General features: G+C 39.0%; 1 protein-coding gene across 1 annotated transcript in view; it reads left to right on the top strand.

The window, feature by feature from the left end:
* RBKS (ribokinase) overlaps window positions 1-18,488 on the top strand; it is a 50,526-nt gene that overhangs the window by 17,521 nt on the left and 14,517 nt on the right. The window contains exons 6-7 of the mRNA XM_009880668.1: window positions 2,974-3,065; window positions 12,790-12,978. Coding sequence (XP_009878970.1) covers window positions 2,974-3,065; window positions 12,790-12,978 — 281 coding nt within the window. The remainder of the gene's footprint in view (window positions 1-2,973; window positions 3,066-12,789; window positions 12,979-18,488) is intronic.

Here is an 18,488-nt window from a genome sequence, read left to right on the forward strand (position 1 = left end):
AGAGTGTGGACGCACAGGCAAAACCCCTTTGCTTTTCTTCAGTGAACAACATCTGAGTCTCATGAGAGGGACATCTCATGTTCTGACATCCTTTCATTGTGGCACTGATTATTATCTTCTGACAATCTCGGGGAGAAGAAAGAATGGGGGAGGGAGGGAGAGAGGAAGGAAGGAAGGAAAGAAGGAAGGAAGGAAGAAAAGGTTGTGAATAATTATATGAAGTGGATATAAATTGTAGTGGAAATCTGACTGGAAAAGTCTAGGGTTTTAATGGCCACATGTTGTGAAGCTGCTGCTGCTTCCGAGAGGGGAACCACTCGCAAAATGTTACTGTATAAAGTCTGTAAAGCAGTTTTTGGGCTTCTCTAATGACAGATTCTATAGAAGACAGCTAATAATGTCCAGCCTATTAATATTGCAGGGAAGAATGAAAATGCATCATAACTGGAAGCAGCCTCAGTTGTCAAGGTTGCATGTCACTTGCAAGTAAAGGGTCTATTTTTCAGGTGTTTCAACTTTCTAATCTTGGGCTCCAGTTTTTCATAACAGCTGTTTGTCTGTGGTTAAATTCTTTGTAAAATTTCTGCCAAAGCATAGTGGCTGCAGAAGCCAAGCAACAGAAAAATGCCTTTCACCCTGCCCCATTTTGAAGTATGGCTACTGGTTACCTTAGAATTTACTCAAGACTTGATATCAAGGGAACTTTCTTTTAAAGATAAGCCTTTACAACAGTATGGAAATATGTCTGATTTTTGCTGCATTATCTGCCTTTGGGAGATAACTGCCTTTCACAAAGACTTGAGAAATTGTTGGAGCTTCACAGCTAGCTTCCCCTGAGAGTCTGTCCACGCAAGCAGTTGTTGATTTGGGCAGCATGACTTTCAGTGTAATTCCTGAATCTGGTTTTAGGCAACTTCTTCTATAGGTATCTCTTGTAGGCCCAGGAAGTGCAGAGCAGGAGCTTGCTTGATGCGAATACAGAAGAAACAAAGCTGGATGGCAACGGTGGGGAGGGAGAGCAGATTTCAGAGAAGGGAAGTGTAGGAGGGATTTCCTTGATTTTGCAGCTGACAGAGGAAGATGGAAGAGAGAAACTGAAAGCAGAACAAAATTGGAACAGAGAATAGAATTTATTGAGTAGAGATTGGAATATGGGGGTAGAGTCAGGGAGTAGGCTATGGGTAATGGAAGTTGGAAAAAAAAGCATAGGAGAGGGGGCGTAAAGAGATAGGATGTGACAAAAGTTGAGTTAAAAGGTTACTATGCCTATGCAAGGAGGCATAAAGAATGGAAACTGGGTGAGGTGAATGGATCTTGGCAAAGGGAGAGAAAGAATTTGGGCAGAAAATAATATGGTGTTCCTCAGGGGGACCAAAGAGATTACTGTCTTCACGAGCCATGCTCTTCTTAACAGCCTGAAACAGAATCTTAGGGTTCCTCTATCTCCCCCCTGCTCAGCAGATATTAAATATGGGAGTAAATTAATAGTCATGTATTATACCCTGTTCATGATGAGTCTGTATTATTTAAAACCCAAGTTGGAACACTTCCAGTGCTGCGCCTGACCCAGTATGATACCACACGACAGAGGTTTTTTCCCAATATGTGCTGTTTGTTTGTTTTACCTAGGAAAGTATACCTTAAAGATTTGTGTTTAAAAAAACTTTATTAGGGTTGCAATTCAGACGATAGGAAATGCAAGAGTTAAGGTTGCCTGTGAAACTTAATTTGTCTCCTTTCTGCATATGTATTATGTTGCAGTCTTTAATTATGTGATCACATGCTGTTTTTCAGTGGTATGTGATCATATAATTAAAGAGTTTATTATAATACATACTGTATTGTAATAATATAAGGGAGCCAAATTAAGATTTCATTGGAAATCCTAATCCTTGCATTTTCTGACTTCTGTGGAATGTCTTTGTGACTTTAGTACTCTTTTGAATGGGACAGGTAGAGAGGCATGGTGAGGTTCTAGAGTCAAAGGCTAAAACTTTCAGAGTGTTAATCTAGAAGGTCATCTTCTAAACTTAACAGTAGTCAGATTTCAGAAGTCTCTCTGCATCTTTCTCTTTTAGGGCATTAACTGGAATTCAGAAGTGTTCAGGGTGTCTGAATATTATGTGCTATAGCTTAGGGTCTAAATAAGCCTTTAGGACTGAAAATTTAGGCATCCAAGTTGGAAGTTGATCACTTACTATAAGGAATATTTCTAAAGTAAGAGAGTGTGCTTTATATAAAAATGATGGCCTTGTGGTTAAGACACAGAAGTATTAATCATAAAATTGGCAAAGTGAGAAACCAAGTCTGCAGACTTCCTGTGTGAACAGTGAGTAAGTCACTTATACTGTCCTCATGACAAACCTTTTCTGCTGTTCCACGGGGCCTTAGGCTACAGTTTAAAGTTAGGTTAACTAACATATTCTACCACGTGTTAAGTTTAGGTCTAGCTCTGCCAGATAGCATATTAAAAATATACAGTGCCTTGTCTTCACTACAGTTTTATAACGCGGCAGTTTGAACAAGTTAGGTAACACATTCAGAAGTATGTTTAACTCCTTGTCTGGACATGTCCTTCATTACTCCAGTGCCCCTGTTTCTTCATGTACAAATCACAGATAACACTGAAAAGAAATCTAGAGCTAAATCAGTTCTTGTAAAACATTAAAATCCTGGAAGAAGCATCATCAGTTAAACAAATTGCATTACTGTCTAAGGCTTTTTCCCTTTTTATTATTTAATAAATTCTTGGTTATTTTTTCTGTTACTTTTCTGTTATGTTCCCATCATGACAGGTGCCTTTGCATAAATTAGAAGGGAACTTTAATACAATAAACAAAACTTTCAGTAGTTCTGTAAAATGAGGACACAGAAACTGAGCCCTTTATGTGTTAATAATAAACATTGGTGTTTCAGGTGATGGTTTATCAATCTAAAACACTAGAGATTTAGACTTTTTTTTTTTTTTTTCAGTAAAGACTTTGTTTAATCCAGCTCCAGCCCTTGCTGACCTGGATCCACAATTTTATACCTACTCTGACATCTTCTGCTGCAATGAAACTGAGGTAATGGTCATATGTTATCTTAAGCAGTTTTAAGCAGTAAAATATCAGAGATTCTGTTTTCAGAAATGCAGCATAGGGACCAGGAAAACTGAGGCATGCTCTTCTTTCATAGGACTTTTAGAGGTGCCAAGTTTGATCCGTGACCTAGAAGCGGAGTATTCTAGAATACGTTTAGACTGCACTCAGAATCAAACTAATTGTTTGCAGCAGGAAAGTTGTGTCCAGCCTTCCTTACAAGTAGATGAGTAAAACAGATCCATAAAAGGATACTTCTAAAATGTTATCACTGAGTGGTAAATACTAAAATAGATCTTTGTCCTTGTTCTGCAGTCCATTGATATGATTAGCAAGAGCGCGCTAGCCATCGTGTTCTGACAGTTTTAAACTCGCTTGCCAGGAGGTGATGCACACATGCTGCACTTGATGGTAAATAGTAGTCTCATATGCCTCCTCCTGTCAGATCTGTTTTCACCGAAATCTGTTTCTCTGGCCCTTCAACTGTATGTTTTCCCTTTTTTTTCCCCTCTCCTTTCCCTCTCTTTTCTAATTCAAGTGTGTTATTTCTCTCAAAGGAAATTATTTTTGTCACAAGAGACAAATTAAGCTCATATCAGGCCTTAGTTTAAATTTCCTATTTATTAACATTATGCATGCTGTGTTCCTTCCCCTCACCCTCTCTTTATATAAACAGGAATGTGGGAGAAGCAACATAGTGAATAGAAGCCACGCACCGATCATAGTTAAAGTTATCTCCAATAAACATGATTTCTGCAATGAACATGATACCTTTGGGTGGAGAGGAGGGGGAAGAGCTGAGAGAAAAGCATGGCCCTGCTTACTTAAAGGATTTTTTATCTGATGACAGTGTCTGTCAGAATAAGTTCTTCAAGTCTCAATTACCCTTCTTTGAAACTTCTGTTAAAACCCATCACAGACCATATCAGAAGTTCTCAGTCCACAAGTCGTCTAGCACTTAAAAGTCAGTTTAAGTAACCCAAATGGACATCTAAATTTTGTTCTGGGATGTTTCAGTATGTGCCTCCCAAGTTCAGATACTCCAGAGCATTCTGGAGTTAGCAAAAATAGCAAGGTGGGAGATGCTACAGCTCCTCAGGTCTCTGGAATGCAGTTTCCAATGTAACTGGCAACGATATTGTTTGTGGCTCAGACATTGCCCAACAGCCATCAGAACTCAATTATACGTGATGAAGAGAATGCTAAAGCAAAGTATTTATTCTTATTCAGGGGACTTGCAGGACATCCATACAGTGTTTTCTTCATGTTTTCAGAAAGCACTTATGCCCGGACTGTGCCCCTGAATTGGCTAAACGGTGCAACAGCTCACATTTTGGGCTGAGAACACCCATGCTCTCCCACCAATTTAGTAAATGTCATTCGTTGTTTGCTTTTTTCATAATGTCACTAGTTACTTTTTTTTTCCCTGTGAAAACTTATCCCCCATATGTTAGAAACAAAACTTTGTTTTTCATTACTTGTCTATTCCTGACTTTTCTCTCACTGCTCTTTGCAAGACACATGTTCAAGTTTTCCCTTTGTTATACTTTATTGCTAGAGGACAGTCTTGAAAGAGACATTCTTTGAGAAGTTTAGCTTGCTGGAGCCAGGGTGTATTATTATTACCACCACATGGAGAAAAGAAAATTAATTCTATTTGGAGAACAAGAAATACAGGTGTGTAATTATAATAGATCTCTGCTCACTCATCTACCTTTCCTGCAGAGCTGGGGCTATAGCTTGCATTCTTTTCTGCTATTTTCTTTTCAAAAGTAATTAGCATCTGAAGGTAGCTGGCATCACTGTATTCACAGTCAGGCACAGAAATATGCTCTCTACTGTTGAGGAGGCTTATCTCTTCTGAATTTATGGAAATGGTAGACCTATGGAAGTTCCTGCCAGCCATATCATGGGAGCACAGATCCAAGTGTGGGACTCCTACAGCATATTCTGAGAACAAGAATGGCACATAAATATGTTTGCTTTAAAAATAACCTTTTCATACTTTAGAATGAAATCAATTACATTAGCACAACTGTAATAATCACTTCTGTTTGATTTCATCCTCCCCGTGTGTTTGATTTGTTATTGAATTGATTTTCAGGGATGAACTATTGCCATTGTTCTGTTCTTTTTGCTGAGAAGAGAAGAAAAATGAAGCATTTGTTTTTCTTATGTCACAAGTTTGAAAGTTGTTTTTTTAGTAATTGTTATATATTCATGTGCCATCTGTTTTCTGTTTTCTTTCATGACTTTCTTTAATTTCAGATCCCTGTAACGTATGCACTTGAGAAGTCTGATATAGAGATAAATGTTTACATACCCAAATAAAGGTTACCAGTCACATCTCTGTATGGCACTTAAAAGCAATACGTTAATTCTACAAATCTTAGAGATAATTCCAATTTTTTTAACTTCATCCATTCAACCAACTACATCTGCATTTCCTTCATCCTCTTAAGTCAGGAAGTACCTAAGATTTTGATGACCCAGAATACGTACTGGGAAAGGATCTTTTTAGACTTTTTTTTATTTCCCCAAGTATCTACTAGCAGTCACAGTCACAAAAGAACAATTGGATAAGACAGACCTTTGCTCTGAGCCACTATGGCCTTTATATTTTATAGTGGGGGTTTTTTGTTATCCTCTATCGCCAAATTTATTGAATGTGCTGCTTACAACTGCCTTCCTGAGATGTTCTGTTCCAGCTCCATTGCCCCTCCTACTTGGTATTTCTAAGTCTCAAATAACTTTCTTATAGCCAAAATCCTATTTATGTTCCAGCCTTACCCCCTTTGGGATCTTTATTATTTTTATTTGGGATTTTTAGGTACTACCAGAGAAAAAATAGTTTATTTCTGCTTTATCTTTACTAAGTCTTTTAAATAGTTAATAAATCATCTTGACTTTAGAGATGAGCTCTTTAGAGCTATCCAACTGCTTCTAAAACATTATTTTTAACACAGATGTATATGCTAAGACAAGATCAGATTTACGTTGATTTTTTTTTTTATTGCTTGGTTTGGCTTTCTTAGTAATTTAAATTTACAAGTATTTGTCACACAATTTTACCAAAACGTCCTTATCTTTCTTGTTCACCAAGAAATACCTTTAAATGATAAAATCCTGTGGCTTGTGGATGTTATGTGAATGATGTGTTTGTATCAGAAGATTATGTTAGCTGTAGAACAGAAAGCTACCCGTTTAGCTTAAGACATCTCATACACTGTGTGCAGTGTTTGTATTGTTAAAGATGAGAAAAAGGGGGTAGTCCTTGCAATTAGCTGACTTATTACTGAGTCAGAAGTTTCTGTTATTTACTGTCATGAAGGTCAGCAGTTTTAATCTGCGATGCCTTTGTCACAGAATAAAAGTTTAAAAATGTCAGCTATAGTTTCAGGCAGCCATGGGATGTCAGGTCCCAAACATGCAAGGACCAAACACAACATCACACTTAATACTCCATTCTTCATTAAATGCTTTAGGATTTAATGAAATCACATGCTGTATCTGGTGCAACAGCACAGCTTGTTCTTATGGATTTATGTGCTAGAGAAAAGCAAACAAAATTATACTATCAGTGAATTATCTACCATTAGTTTGTCTAGAAGGCTCTTCACAAGCTGTTCTTTTCACTCTTGCTTGTTGCAATAATATTTTTTTTTATGTCTGACATTACTTTCTTTTTATGTGGTTCGTGAACAAAAAAACTCAGAACAAATCTTGCAAGGTTATCAGTTCTTTCTTTGCTTAGCCTGTAGTTCAGTTTTATCTTTTCCCAGAAAGATCAAACTTGTTGAGACTGGTTTGTTAATTCCCAGATGTAGCACAGCCTAATCCCTGAGGTTTGTGCAGGAATGTGCTAGTTCTCCATTCCCTTAATTCTTCTAATGAAAAGAAATGTATCTAATGTCATCTTAGTGAAAACCAATGGTTGTTCTTTACAGCCATCTATAAATGTTGAAAAAGAGACAGCCCTATACAAGATGAGCTCTTTGGAATACTTACCATTTTTTTTCCCACGTATTTGTGTGGTTCCTTGCTGCAGTATGGCTCTAGGCACAACCACAATGTCAATACAGTTCATGTGTTGTTTTTCTTATTTAGTGTGTGCGTGCAATTACATAGCCCTGCAGGTTAGGAACCAAAATATATTGCACATCAGCGATTTCAGTTTGGTCCTAAACATTTTGAAGAACAGCTGCTTCTCCGTTCAAAGAATACTGAGGAGCCCTTCAGGAGAAGGAAAACTCCTAAATGGTTACAGCAAATGATTTAGTTTGTCAAGCTATTTTGAATGCAAAACTGGGAACTGCTTTCTCCCTAATGTAAAATGGGTATCAGACTTCTGATCTAAATAAGAAAAGCCTAGCAAAGATTTAATTAAATGCTAACAGAATACTTTGGGGCTTCAGCGGTAGAAAGCAGTACAACTAAATATAAGTTAATTGCTAATTTTGGTAAATAAAGCTGCAAGATGTATAAAAATAATATGGAAAATAGATACTATCCTATTTAAGATAGTATTTCCTTCTAAGTGTTATTGTCTCTTACTAGAGGCAAGGTCATGTTTGAAGAAATATTAATAATGGAGATTCTTGTTAGTATGTCCAAAATCAAGACACAGTATTGACTTTTACAAGATTCAAAGAATATCAAGTTTATAAACCTATATCTGGAGTCTTGGATTAGGATATTTAAGATACTTCTTACTAATACGGAGAGATTAAAACTAGGGATAGTCTTTCTTAAGAAAAAATAATTGATATCTCTAGTAGTCAAAACAAAAATAGGCCCTTTAGAATTAAAATATTTCAGAACGTCGCTTGAATTTGCCTTTTCTGTTTTAAGTAATGGAAAGCTACTATTGCTCCATTATGTAGAAGTTGCCAGCAATTCACAGTATATTTTAATTCCAACTTTGTTCTAAATCCCATTTTATCAGTTGCTGGAAACTATGAAATTTCCCATATTTAGTCTAAAATGAAAGATGTTACTTTTGGGAGGGGAGGGAATAGCTTCAAGCCAATTCATTTCAATCAGGTTTTAATTATTTTAGCACGATAAGTATTGCTGCCTGCATGTATGTAAAAATTTTATAATTTGAAACAACTGGAACTAGCTTGGCTTGTGGCCTGATCTTGCAATTGCTTATACACCAAATCTGTCTCACTACTTCTTTGGGACTGTTCACATGTGTTAGAATTAATGAAATTGAGTTCCTGTTCTGTCATTCTCAAAGAAATCTCCTAAGGTACAAGCCAAGTTTGTAGCCAACTGGCTTACTGTGTTTAAATATTTAAAATTAAAAATATTTCAAATTATCATATGTAGTTTTAGATGGATTAGCTTTAAAACTGGCACATTTTCCCTATTATTATTTATTATTTCTGTTCCAGCAGTACCTGGCAACATTTGCAAAGTTGTTATTGTGCTAGGTGCACAAAAAGCAGTCCAAATGATGGACTGCTCCCCAGAGAATTAACACTTCTTGTTATTTCACCAGTTTATATTTGCTGAGGATCATAGAAGTTGGGAACAGACCTTTGGAGGTCTCTAGTCCAACACCCTGGGAAGGCACAGCCAGTTTAAGCCAGATTGCTCACGGCTTTGTCCAGTCAAGTTTTGAATCTCCAAGGATGCAGCCTGCACAACCTCTGGGCACCTGTTCCTCAGCTCCATAACCCTCGTTGGGAAAAAGCTTGTCCTAGTACTGGAATTTCCCATGTTACAGCTTGTGCCTGTTTTCTCTAGCCCTATCCCCGTGCACCTTCAAGAAGAGTCTGGCTCCACCTTCTGTATGCCCACCCATTAAATTGTTGTAGACAGCAATGGATCTCCCCTTAGCCTTGTGTTCTTAAGGCTGAACAAACCCACTTCTCCCAGCGTCGTCTTGTATATCCCGGTCTCTGGCCCCCTGACTGTCTTGGTGGCCTCCCACTGGATTTGTTGTAGTATGTCAGTGTCTTAACTTGTGCCAGGGATCCCAAAACTAGATACCATGCTGCAGATTTGGTCTTGCAAATGCCAAGCAGAGGATCCAGAACATCTCCTTGAAAGTGGCTGTGTAAGCCACAGGCTGCCCCGAACGCACCACAGCTAGGAACACTTGGCAAAGGTTCATATCATAGTTTCATTCTCGCTTTTAGCCAGCGTAAGCTAGTACTGCTGTTGAAAGAAGTTAATTGTTAGCTTTTGGGGGTGGTGGGGGATTGGGGGTGGTGTTCATTTTAACACTGATCTGCTTTGAAGGCCAGTTTGTTTCCTGGCCACATAAATGGCTGTGCTGGGACAAAAGAATGGGCCATGTGGACAGGAGTGGAAGGGGAAAAAACAGGACTACTTTTTTTTTCTGTAGCGGTGCTGGTTTGTGTCCAGTTACTGTGACTAGACTCCACAGTCTAAAGAGACATGGAGAGTTAACTAAGATTAGTGAGGATTATGGCCACAAACCTTTGTATCAGTTAAATTAAAAGCTTCTGTTAAATTTCTCTTCCACTTTTGTAAACAAAATCAAGAAAATTCTGTGTAGATTAATTATACAATATCTGTCATAGGTTGATTCTGACAGCAGTTTTGTGGAATGTCCTCTTGCTTTAATAGGCCCATTGAACTAAGGAGTTTTATGAGACTAGCTGCAGAAAAATAAAATTCTTAATTTGCTGCTCTTTTGTACAGTACTATGGCAAATGTCCACATTGGGCTTTGAGTATTGTTATTTAATTTTTTCTTTACATAACCATTAGTTATTTCCTTCAATTGTACCACAGTTTGTTTTTTAAATAAGATTCTACTGAAGGGAGGAACTTAAAAACTCACCACAGTATTTAACATCAGTTGACATTTACCGCAATCTCTAATTATTGGCACAGAATCTGTCTGGCTTCTGCTGCTTTTATGGTTCTTCCAGCTTGTTCCAGTGTTTTTTAGTTTTACCATCCTGCTGTAGATGAGTTAGATGATAGTGGTTTCAAGCAGCTGAAGATCTACTTTTATACAGACTCTGTCCAAAATAGTTTTGTTTATTGGTATAAGCAGTGTAAAGATAAAAAGAAAGATTTCTGCAAAACCTTTCACATATCAGTCCCAGAACAATTCTTTCACTACCCAAGCAAAAAATCCTGTTGACTTGGGACACAGCAATCACAAAGAGGGGTACAACGTTAATGCTAAGCATACAGCATGTGCTCTTCATTAGGAGGAATGTTATATTTAAGTACTTCATTCACCTTGCTCCTGAGCTTACTGAAGTGCAAATACCAGGTAAATAAACCCAAATTAGATTTACTGTTTCTCTACCAAAACCAAATCCACTTGCGTCCTGGAGGCTTTGCGACATAGGTAGAATGTTTGGAATTATTGCCCATCATGAAGTACACTGGAAATTCTGTTAACCAGTTTCATTCAAGGATTTGTCTTAATCCATTTTTATTCTTGTAACATGATGTGCTAGGTGTTCTGAATACAGGAAAGCATAGTTACTGCTGCAGAGATCTTAAAATTCATGCTGAGATACAGACTCTTTAGATGCTTGAATGTTAGAATAAAGTGTATATATATATTTTAATAATATTTATTATGTATCCTGAGTTTCTCCAAAGCCATTATTGGTGTATTGACTCCTTGCAAGCCTTGCATGAAGATACATTCAAAAGATTTTGTGAGATACTTTTTTTGGGGGGAAAAAAAAAAGAGTCTTATTTGAAAATACTTTTATAACCTTTTAAAAACTGAAAGAGGTTCAATTTGCTTACATAGTTTGTACTGCAAGAGAAGTTTGAGCAGCATGGTGACATGCCAAAGAGAAAATTGGGTAGGTTTAGTTGCCTTTTCACAACTTAAAGCTTAGCATTTTCTTGTCTGGGATCAGTGTGGTTAAAAAAAGTAGTTTTAAATTGCGTGTGTGTGTGTTAACCACACCTTGCCCCTGCAGTGCACAAGTTTACCCACCGAGGCCCGCCACGCCAGACTCTGCCTTGCAGCGATCAGATCAACAGCACTTGAAATCATTTGTGCATTTTGTCTAAGCAGGGACCGCAGAACTCGGTCCTGTAAGTTTGAAAATTAAAACCAGTTAAGTACTCTGCTCATGATACTAGAAACTGGAGGGAGTGTGTTGGCATAACGTGGCCCTTCAGAGCCTAAGGGTGGCTTCTCTCTCCTGGGTCAGGCTGAAACACAGGAAATGACAGTGGCGAGCAGCGGGAGCTGACTCACAGCTGGGGGCGGTTTGCTTTGGGATGGCTGTACTGGTTCCTGTCCCCAGCTGTCTGCCCTCCCTCTCTTTACTACAGGCATGGCCCGTGCTTCGTGGAGCAGTTGTTTAATCGCTCTAGTTTAAAGTCCTTTCTATCAAGAAATATGTGCACTGGACTCAAGTTTCAGTGATGCAGAGGAAGGTAGTTTGAAATATTTCAGCAGCTGTTTCCCAAGAAGCTGAGCTGCCCATGCAGCGGAGGTCAGGAAGTGGAGCGGGTGAATAGGTTCCAAAGTAAGTTTTCTGCTGAAAATAAGCAGTGTGAAAGCTATGCCCAGTTACGAGGCGGTTATCTGAAAATACTTCAGACTGCATTTTTCAGGATCCAGCAGCAGCCTTGTAGTGCAAGATAAAGTAGGACTTCCCTCTTCTCAAGCAAGCAGGACAAGATTTAGTAAAGACAGCAAAATATAATATGCCTGTTTACTTGCAATTAAAGGCATACTGTATTATGCAGGAGTACTGCCTGCTAGACTGTTTCAGATAAAATGCACTGCATTTTCTCTTCCCTTTCTCCTGCTTCATTCTTGCTCTCTTCCCTGCCAAAAGAAAAAGAAAAAGTACGTGACATTTGACAATGCTGTACCATCAAAAAAACATATGAAGTGGCAAAACCGATGCTTGATTCTGGAGTCTTCACTGCAGATTTTTGGGAAATTTTGCTCTTAGTTGGGTGGAACTAGAAGAGATTAATTTTAAGAGCCAACTGGGAGAAGTTGACTTAAGGTCACCATCTGTTAGAAGAAGAGTTTATCTGTGTTTGTACAGAGCCAACACAGAAAAGTCTTAGTCTTGACAGAGGCCTATGGACATGGCCGTAACACAAATATATAATAATCTTGTAATGGGCCTTTGCCCAAAGAGGGTTTCAGATAGCTTTTAGGTATTCCTATCTAAAAATATATGTTAAAGTAAACAGAGTGGTCAAAGTTGAGCAACGTTTTTTTTCCTTGAAGAGATTTTCCCTTGTGATTTTTCTCTAGCTGAACACTAAGAATTTAAAAAAGAATTTAAAAAGTTTCTCTCTCAGTGATAAATATCCCCCAACAATAGTGACCGAGTTGCCATGTAGCATTTTTCACATTAGACCACAAAATGCTTTTGCCAAGGCTGTGTCATTGTGTCCATTTCACAGATGAAGAAACTGAGGCACGTGGGAGAAATGTGATTTTACTAAGGGTTTCATGCCAGACAAGTTGTAGAAGCTGGAACAGAACCCATGCCTCCTGCGTCTCTGCCTAGGCTGCTCTCTGTTAGTCTGCTGTGCCTGAAGTACACGCTGATTTCAAACAAGGAGCAAGACATAGCTGAATATCAGCGTAGGAAGTGGTTTCATGATCATCCTATAATACACATTTTAGAAAGTTATTAAATAGTGCTTTCAAATGCAACTGTTCTCCAAAAATGAATGCTGTCAGATTATGATTTTCATTTGCGTGGGTTATTTTCCAGGCAGAAATTTTAACGGGCATCCCAGTTGGCAACGTTGAAGATGCTGAAAAGGTGGGACGCATGCTGTTAGAAAGAGGGTGTAAGCTCGTAATTGTTACTCTTGGAGCAGAAGGCTGCGTGATGATATCAGTAGAAGAACCCATTCCAAAGCACGTTCCTGCTGGGAAGGTCAGGGCTGTGGACACTACGGTACGTTTTTGTGGTTTAACTGTCTTGCTTTGGAAAAGACTGCTTAAGCACTAAGGGAAGGCAATGAGTAATCAGCCAAATCTTTGGGCACTAGCACAAAGGCTAATTTATGATGTGAAATTGATATCTTGCTTCCAACCTCTCATATATTAAATGTCAGTTCACTTGAGTTTTATAGTCTGTATTGTAGATGAGCTAGAATTATTATATGCACTGATGGTATCTTCATGTTCCTCCTTTACCAAAGTCAGTACCTGTCTCTGACTGTAATGTGTGATGCCAGTGGCTTGAGTGGCAGTCCTGGTTTTTCACCTTTGCTCAGTCATATAATTCATCTTGTCCAGAACTCAAATGCTGTGGGAGAAAGGAGATACTACTGCCCTCACAGTCTGAAATTGAACGTTTGGCTCTTCTGCACAAGCATGAATTGCTTACCAAGTCTAGCATAAGGTGATCAAAGACATAATTTTTACAGAAAACAGTGGAAAAAAAACCCCAAAAGTTCTTGTTGTTTCATGATGACTATTTTATGATGATAGGTAAGGGGGGACTTGGTCAGAGGCATTTTAGTCTTTGACATGAGGGCACGTTTTTTACTTCCTGCTCAGAATTAAATGCAGAAAGCATACTCTAACAGACCACTAAATACAGTACCCCCAGCAAAAAATAAAAACAGGACAGGCAATAGTTAAGACAGCATTGCTATGAAAACCTTACCACATTGCACATATGGGGCTATTTTGTGTTCCTAGTATTATCTGACATAAATCCAAAATAATTCCAGTGGAGTTACTGAGAGCAGAGCAGGTCACGTTGTATGTACTAACTATACGTTTAAATGCCTGTTATAATAACGTCATATTACATATGTTCTGTTACAATAGTTCATTAAAATCCTGGAGATTTTACCATCTGGTGCATTCCATATCTGAATTGCATTAATAATAACTAGTTCTTGTAGCATGTTTTTTATCCATTGGCCTCATACTGCTTCACAAAGAAGGAAAGCAACTGCTTAAAAGATGAGGAAACAGGGGCATGGGGGACTGAAATTACCTAGCTCAGTAGCATGCAGTGGCAGAGCTAAGAGTAAAGTCACCTCGTCTAAGATAGAACATCACTCATAGATTTGGACTGTGATCTGCTGATACTGTGGAAGGCTTTGTTTCACTGTTAAATTTAATCCTTTTCAATTTAACTCTGAAACAGAGATACTTTGGCTTTATTTTCCTCTTTTGCCCCTTTATCATTTAGAAGTTTGACCTTGAGTTAGTGCTGATTTTGAAATGTCCTAAAGTTCTGGTTAAGAGTGCCATCACTGTACTGTATTGTGCATAAGGTTCTTGGTAGGGGACTACAGACATCAAACTGCCTCTGCCTGCTTTTAGCACAGGCTTAGAAGTGCCAAGGGAGTGAAAGGCAGAGCTCCCAAAGCTGCCCAGAAGCAGGATTTATTAGCTTGGGAGCAACACCTTATGAACCTGGCAGTACGGCTTCTTGCTCTGAGTTGGTAAATCCACTATTGCTATCAAAGCTTAGTGTTAGAGGTTTTCTATGCATCACACAGAAGTGATGAAGAAGAAACATGTGTGATCTGCTTCTTCAAAAGAAGCAGAAAATTGCTGCCAGATCAGCTATTGTTTGATACCGTAAGATATTTGCTTCTCTTAGAATAAAACAGCAACACTGAAACCACACACTGTGGCTGAAAAGTGCTTTTTATCTTGCCTAGCAGTTCAGAGTTTCATGACTGAACTAATCTAACGCTCCTCTTCTTTTTTCTTTTTTTTTTTTTTAAATAAAAGCAATTTCTTTGATTTTACTGAATCCTTGCCCTGCCTCCTTGTGGCCAACAGGTTATTGGCTTTCACATAGCAGAGAATTTTCACAGTTAATTTTGTTAATCTACTTAAATACCAGTGGGTTGTTTTCAGTAAAACAGCTGTGCTCGGTTTACTCTTGCAGACTGAATGAAAAAAGATGTGTTGGCCTTCCATTATAAAAGTCTTACACTGCTTAGACTGATTATCACTTTGCCTGAAAGCAAGTGGTTTTAAAGCAACCCTTCCAAACACTAAGCAAAATAATGTGATCCTCAACTAACCTGGATAGCTCTATTACCAAAATAAATACTAAACCTTCTAGTAGGTCATGTTATTCTCTTCAGAGGCATGTCTGCAGTGGATCCTTCCCCAGGGGAATAAACGCAAGCTGTAAGGTGGCTTAGCAAGTAGCCACCTATCCACAGAGTATTCAGAGCTGTTCATGTGCATGTTCTTAGCATGCTATTTGATACTAAACAAAAGCTGCTACCTTAAACTGCCCTGACTTCAGCATCTTGAGGGACCAGGCAGTAATTCTTTAAGCTACCATAATCCAATCACATCTGGTTATGTGCCTGTATCCATATTGACGTGATTTGACACTGCGGAAGGTAAAGTTACTGCTAGACAAAGAGTTAAATGATGTGTATAACCTGTCATAGGATTTGCAAAAGGTTGCAGACCCCTTATGAAACCAGTCTGTGTTAAAATAAAGTTTGCCATTTAGAAGATACAAGATGAGCTTCAAAGGCCTCTTCCACTGTAGAAATTTTCCCCTAGCTGCTGCCACCGCCCAGAGCCCTGTCTGCAGCAGCGCAGCTTCAGTACTGCCTCCTGGTCATGTCTGTTGTCCACAGCAATTTTGAAAATTTTTGGGTAGGTACAGCCACGAAGATCAAGAACTTGAATTCCTTGTCCCTGGTAGCGTGCTCCCTGTTCTCTGTGTTTATAGGTTCATCAGAGAGACTAAGGCTTGACAGATTGTAGAGCCTGGCTCTTCCTCCTAGCCCTTGAGATGGTTAATCTAAGAGTTTATTGGCAGAACACTGGGAAAAGCTGGCTCCATCTCCCACTCTGTGTTGGAACATGAATCTTCAAGATTGAAAATCTGGCATTTCTCACCCACACTAAATCAATACTATAAAGGGAAAAAAAAGGCTTGTTGATTTTTTTTTTTTTAGCGCTAATTATCTTAATGTGGGCTTTACTAATGTATGCAATGCTTCCCATGACTGTTAGCAGAGCTCTCCATGCAGAGTCCAAAACATGTAGAGCACGAATAGTCGTTTAGAAGGAAGTTTTGCAAGACATGGTATTGTAAAGCTGAAACATCTGTTTCTCCTGTTATGGCTAAATAGTGCAACAAGCTTTTGTTAAGAAAATAAACTTTCCCTTCATTTTACTAGTTTCTGCTAGCTATTTTCTGTATGCAAATTTTGAATAAAAATAAAAAATGAGGGAATTATTGAAAAATCATCCGCAAATTTTCTGTACGAAAGAAATATCTGATTGAGCCCACTAGCCATATCAAATTCCAGGGACATGGTTTAGACGTGGGCCCTGTAGAGTAAGATAACGGTTGGACTTAATGATCTTAAAGGTTGTTTCCAGCCATAATAATTATATGAATTAGTATTTGAAGCAGATGACGTAACTAAGAGATATTTGACACATAAGCAAGTACTAATATATACACCATATAAGAAAGGTATCCATTATAATCTATTTTCATTACTTTAAATAGTTGCTTTTAAATCTACTTGACTGCATGAAGTTAAATATATGCATTTACTTTATTTTTGGAAGAAACTATTTCCACTTTAGGTGAAACTAGTACAGGAAGCTGCACTAAAATAGCTGTGAAGGATAATTATATAATTCCATTTATATGACACTTCTTCAGTTAGTAGCAGAAGGTTTCACAAACCATTCACAAATTTTATAGGCGTTTCATAGAAAACAATAATATCATATACACACATCTCGCAGTTGTGTGTGTGTGTGTATGAAGCAGTTTGCCTGCTGCTGAAGCAGAAGCACAGCTGAGGTGGAACACAGCAGCTGCTTGCAAACACAGCTGTGGGACATGACCGAACACCGTCAGGTCAAAATTGTACTTGAGGTGAAGTGGATGATCTGTGTGATGAACCACACGATGATCCTGGATTGTGGCATCTGCTGCTACAGTAGCTCTGCATGCGCCGTCCCGGCAGAGACATATGCAGTCTGATGACAGAGAAGGCCACAACGTCGTCCATATTGGAGAACGAAGCTCTGCTCTTTTTGCCCCTTCACCCTTGCTCTCCCTTTCTGTTTCTGACAATCATGCAAAGTGTAATTTACAGCACTATTTACATCTATTTACATTTACTAATTATATTCCATTGAAACTGCCAAGGAAAATTTGTCAGGAGAATGTAATTACTCAAAGCTGGAATTTGGCCAGCAGTGAGATTAGTTCCCTTCCATTTTGCAAAATAGCACTATGGGATCTTGCAGAGCCGAGCGCTTCAAGTGGCAGCTGGGGACCAAGCTGAACCCCTGCGGTACTCCCGGAGTCCTGCCTAGTGCTTGGCATGTGCCGGTGGGGTTTGTGGAGCAGTTGGGCTGCCTGGAGCTCCAGGTTACTCGGGGTCTGGGCTTTAGGGGATTGTCCATGCCAGGCCTTCTCTGGGCAGTCCAGTGGTTGGTGGCTACAGCAGGCTGGAACGTGTCTGCTGGCTCTGGGGCTGCACCCTGGGGCTTGGGGCTTTGCCTTTTGTTGTGGTTGCTCCTTGCAGTTGAAGGTGCGGTGTCCTGTCTAGGATCTGTGCTTTGGATCGGAGGGTTGGCACAGGCAGATTCTCTGTTATGCAGGAGCCTTAGTGGAAAATGGGAGCTGCCCTGCTGCCACTCCCCCATTTCCAAGTTGCAGCATGGAGGTCACTTTTTGGGGGAAGTACTTAGGGTTAGTTTTTGTAACCTCTAGTTTGCTCCAGAGCCCAGTTTGGATCAAGATGTTGAATAGCATCCATATGCACCTGCACCAGTTAGTTGGTGACTTTCAAATTTCCATCCCATCTGGTCTTTTAAATACATAGTACAGTTGCTCTGCTTAAGATCTCATCAGCTTCTACTTGACCTCTAGGTTTATACATGCCAATGTTGTGTGCACAAAAGTCCTGCATTAGCACACTCACGATCAGGAGATGGGGCATCTGCGTATCTGGCTTAGGCATGGATGTGGTCTCTGTAAAGGCAAATGGAGACACTTGGGCACACAATATTTAGGTGAAAATTTGGAATCGCTTTTCACAATGGTGCCCCTAGTAATCACAGCAAGTCCCTGGGTCTCCCTTTTCAATCTCATGGAGAACGTAGAATGTTTAACTTCACAGTGTTTCTAAGCACAACCATTAAATGTCCCATGTAATTTCTTACATTACTAGCATTTTCCCTGTCTGGCTGTGCTTTTCAGATACAAAGAGTGCACAACTTGCTGAGGAAGGCTGAGGAGATCACAGGTTTGGGTGCCATGGTTATAAACAGGAAACTCATTTATGAGGCACGATAAAATTCAAAATTTAATCTACTCAGTTATGCCTGAAATTTGACACGAGTGTATGATTTATTCTATATAGTCCTTCTCTGTACGACATTCTCAGAGACAGATGATACATCCTATTTGTCATAATCATAAATGTTACC

The sequence above is a fragment of the Charadrius vociferus genome, unplaced genomic scaffold (genome assembly GCF_000708025.1).
Source record: "Charadrius vociferus isolate BGI_N301 unplaced genomic scaffold, ASM70802v2 scaffold192, whole genome shotgun sequence".
In the NCBI taxonomy this organism is placed as follows: domain Eukaryota; kingdom Metazoa; phylum Chordata; class Aves; order Charadriiformes; family Charadriidae; genus Charadrius; species Charadrius vociferus.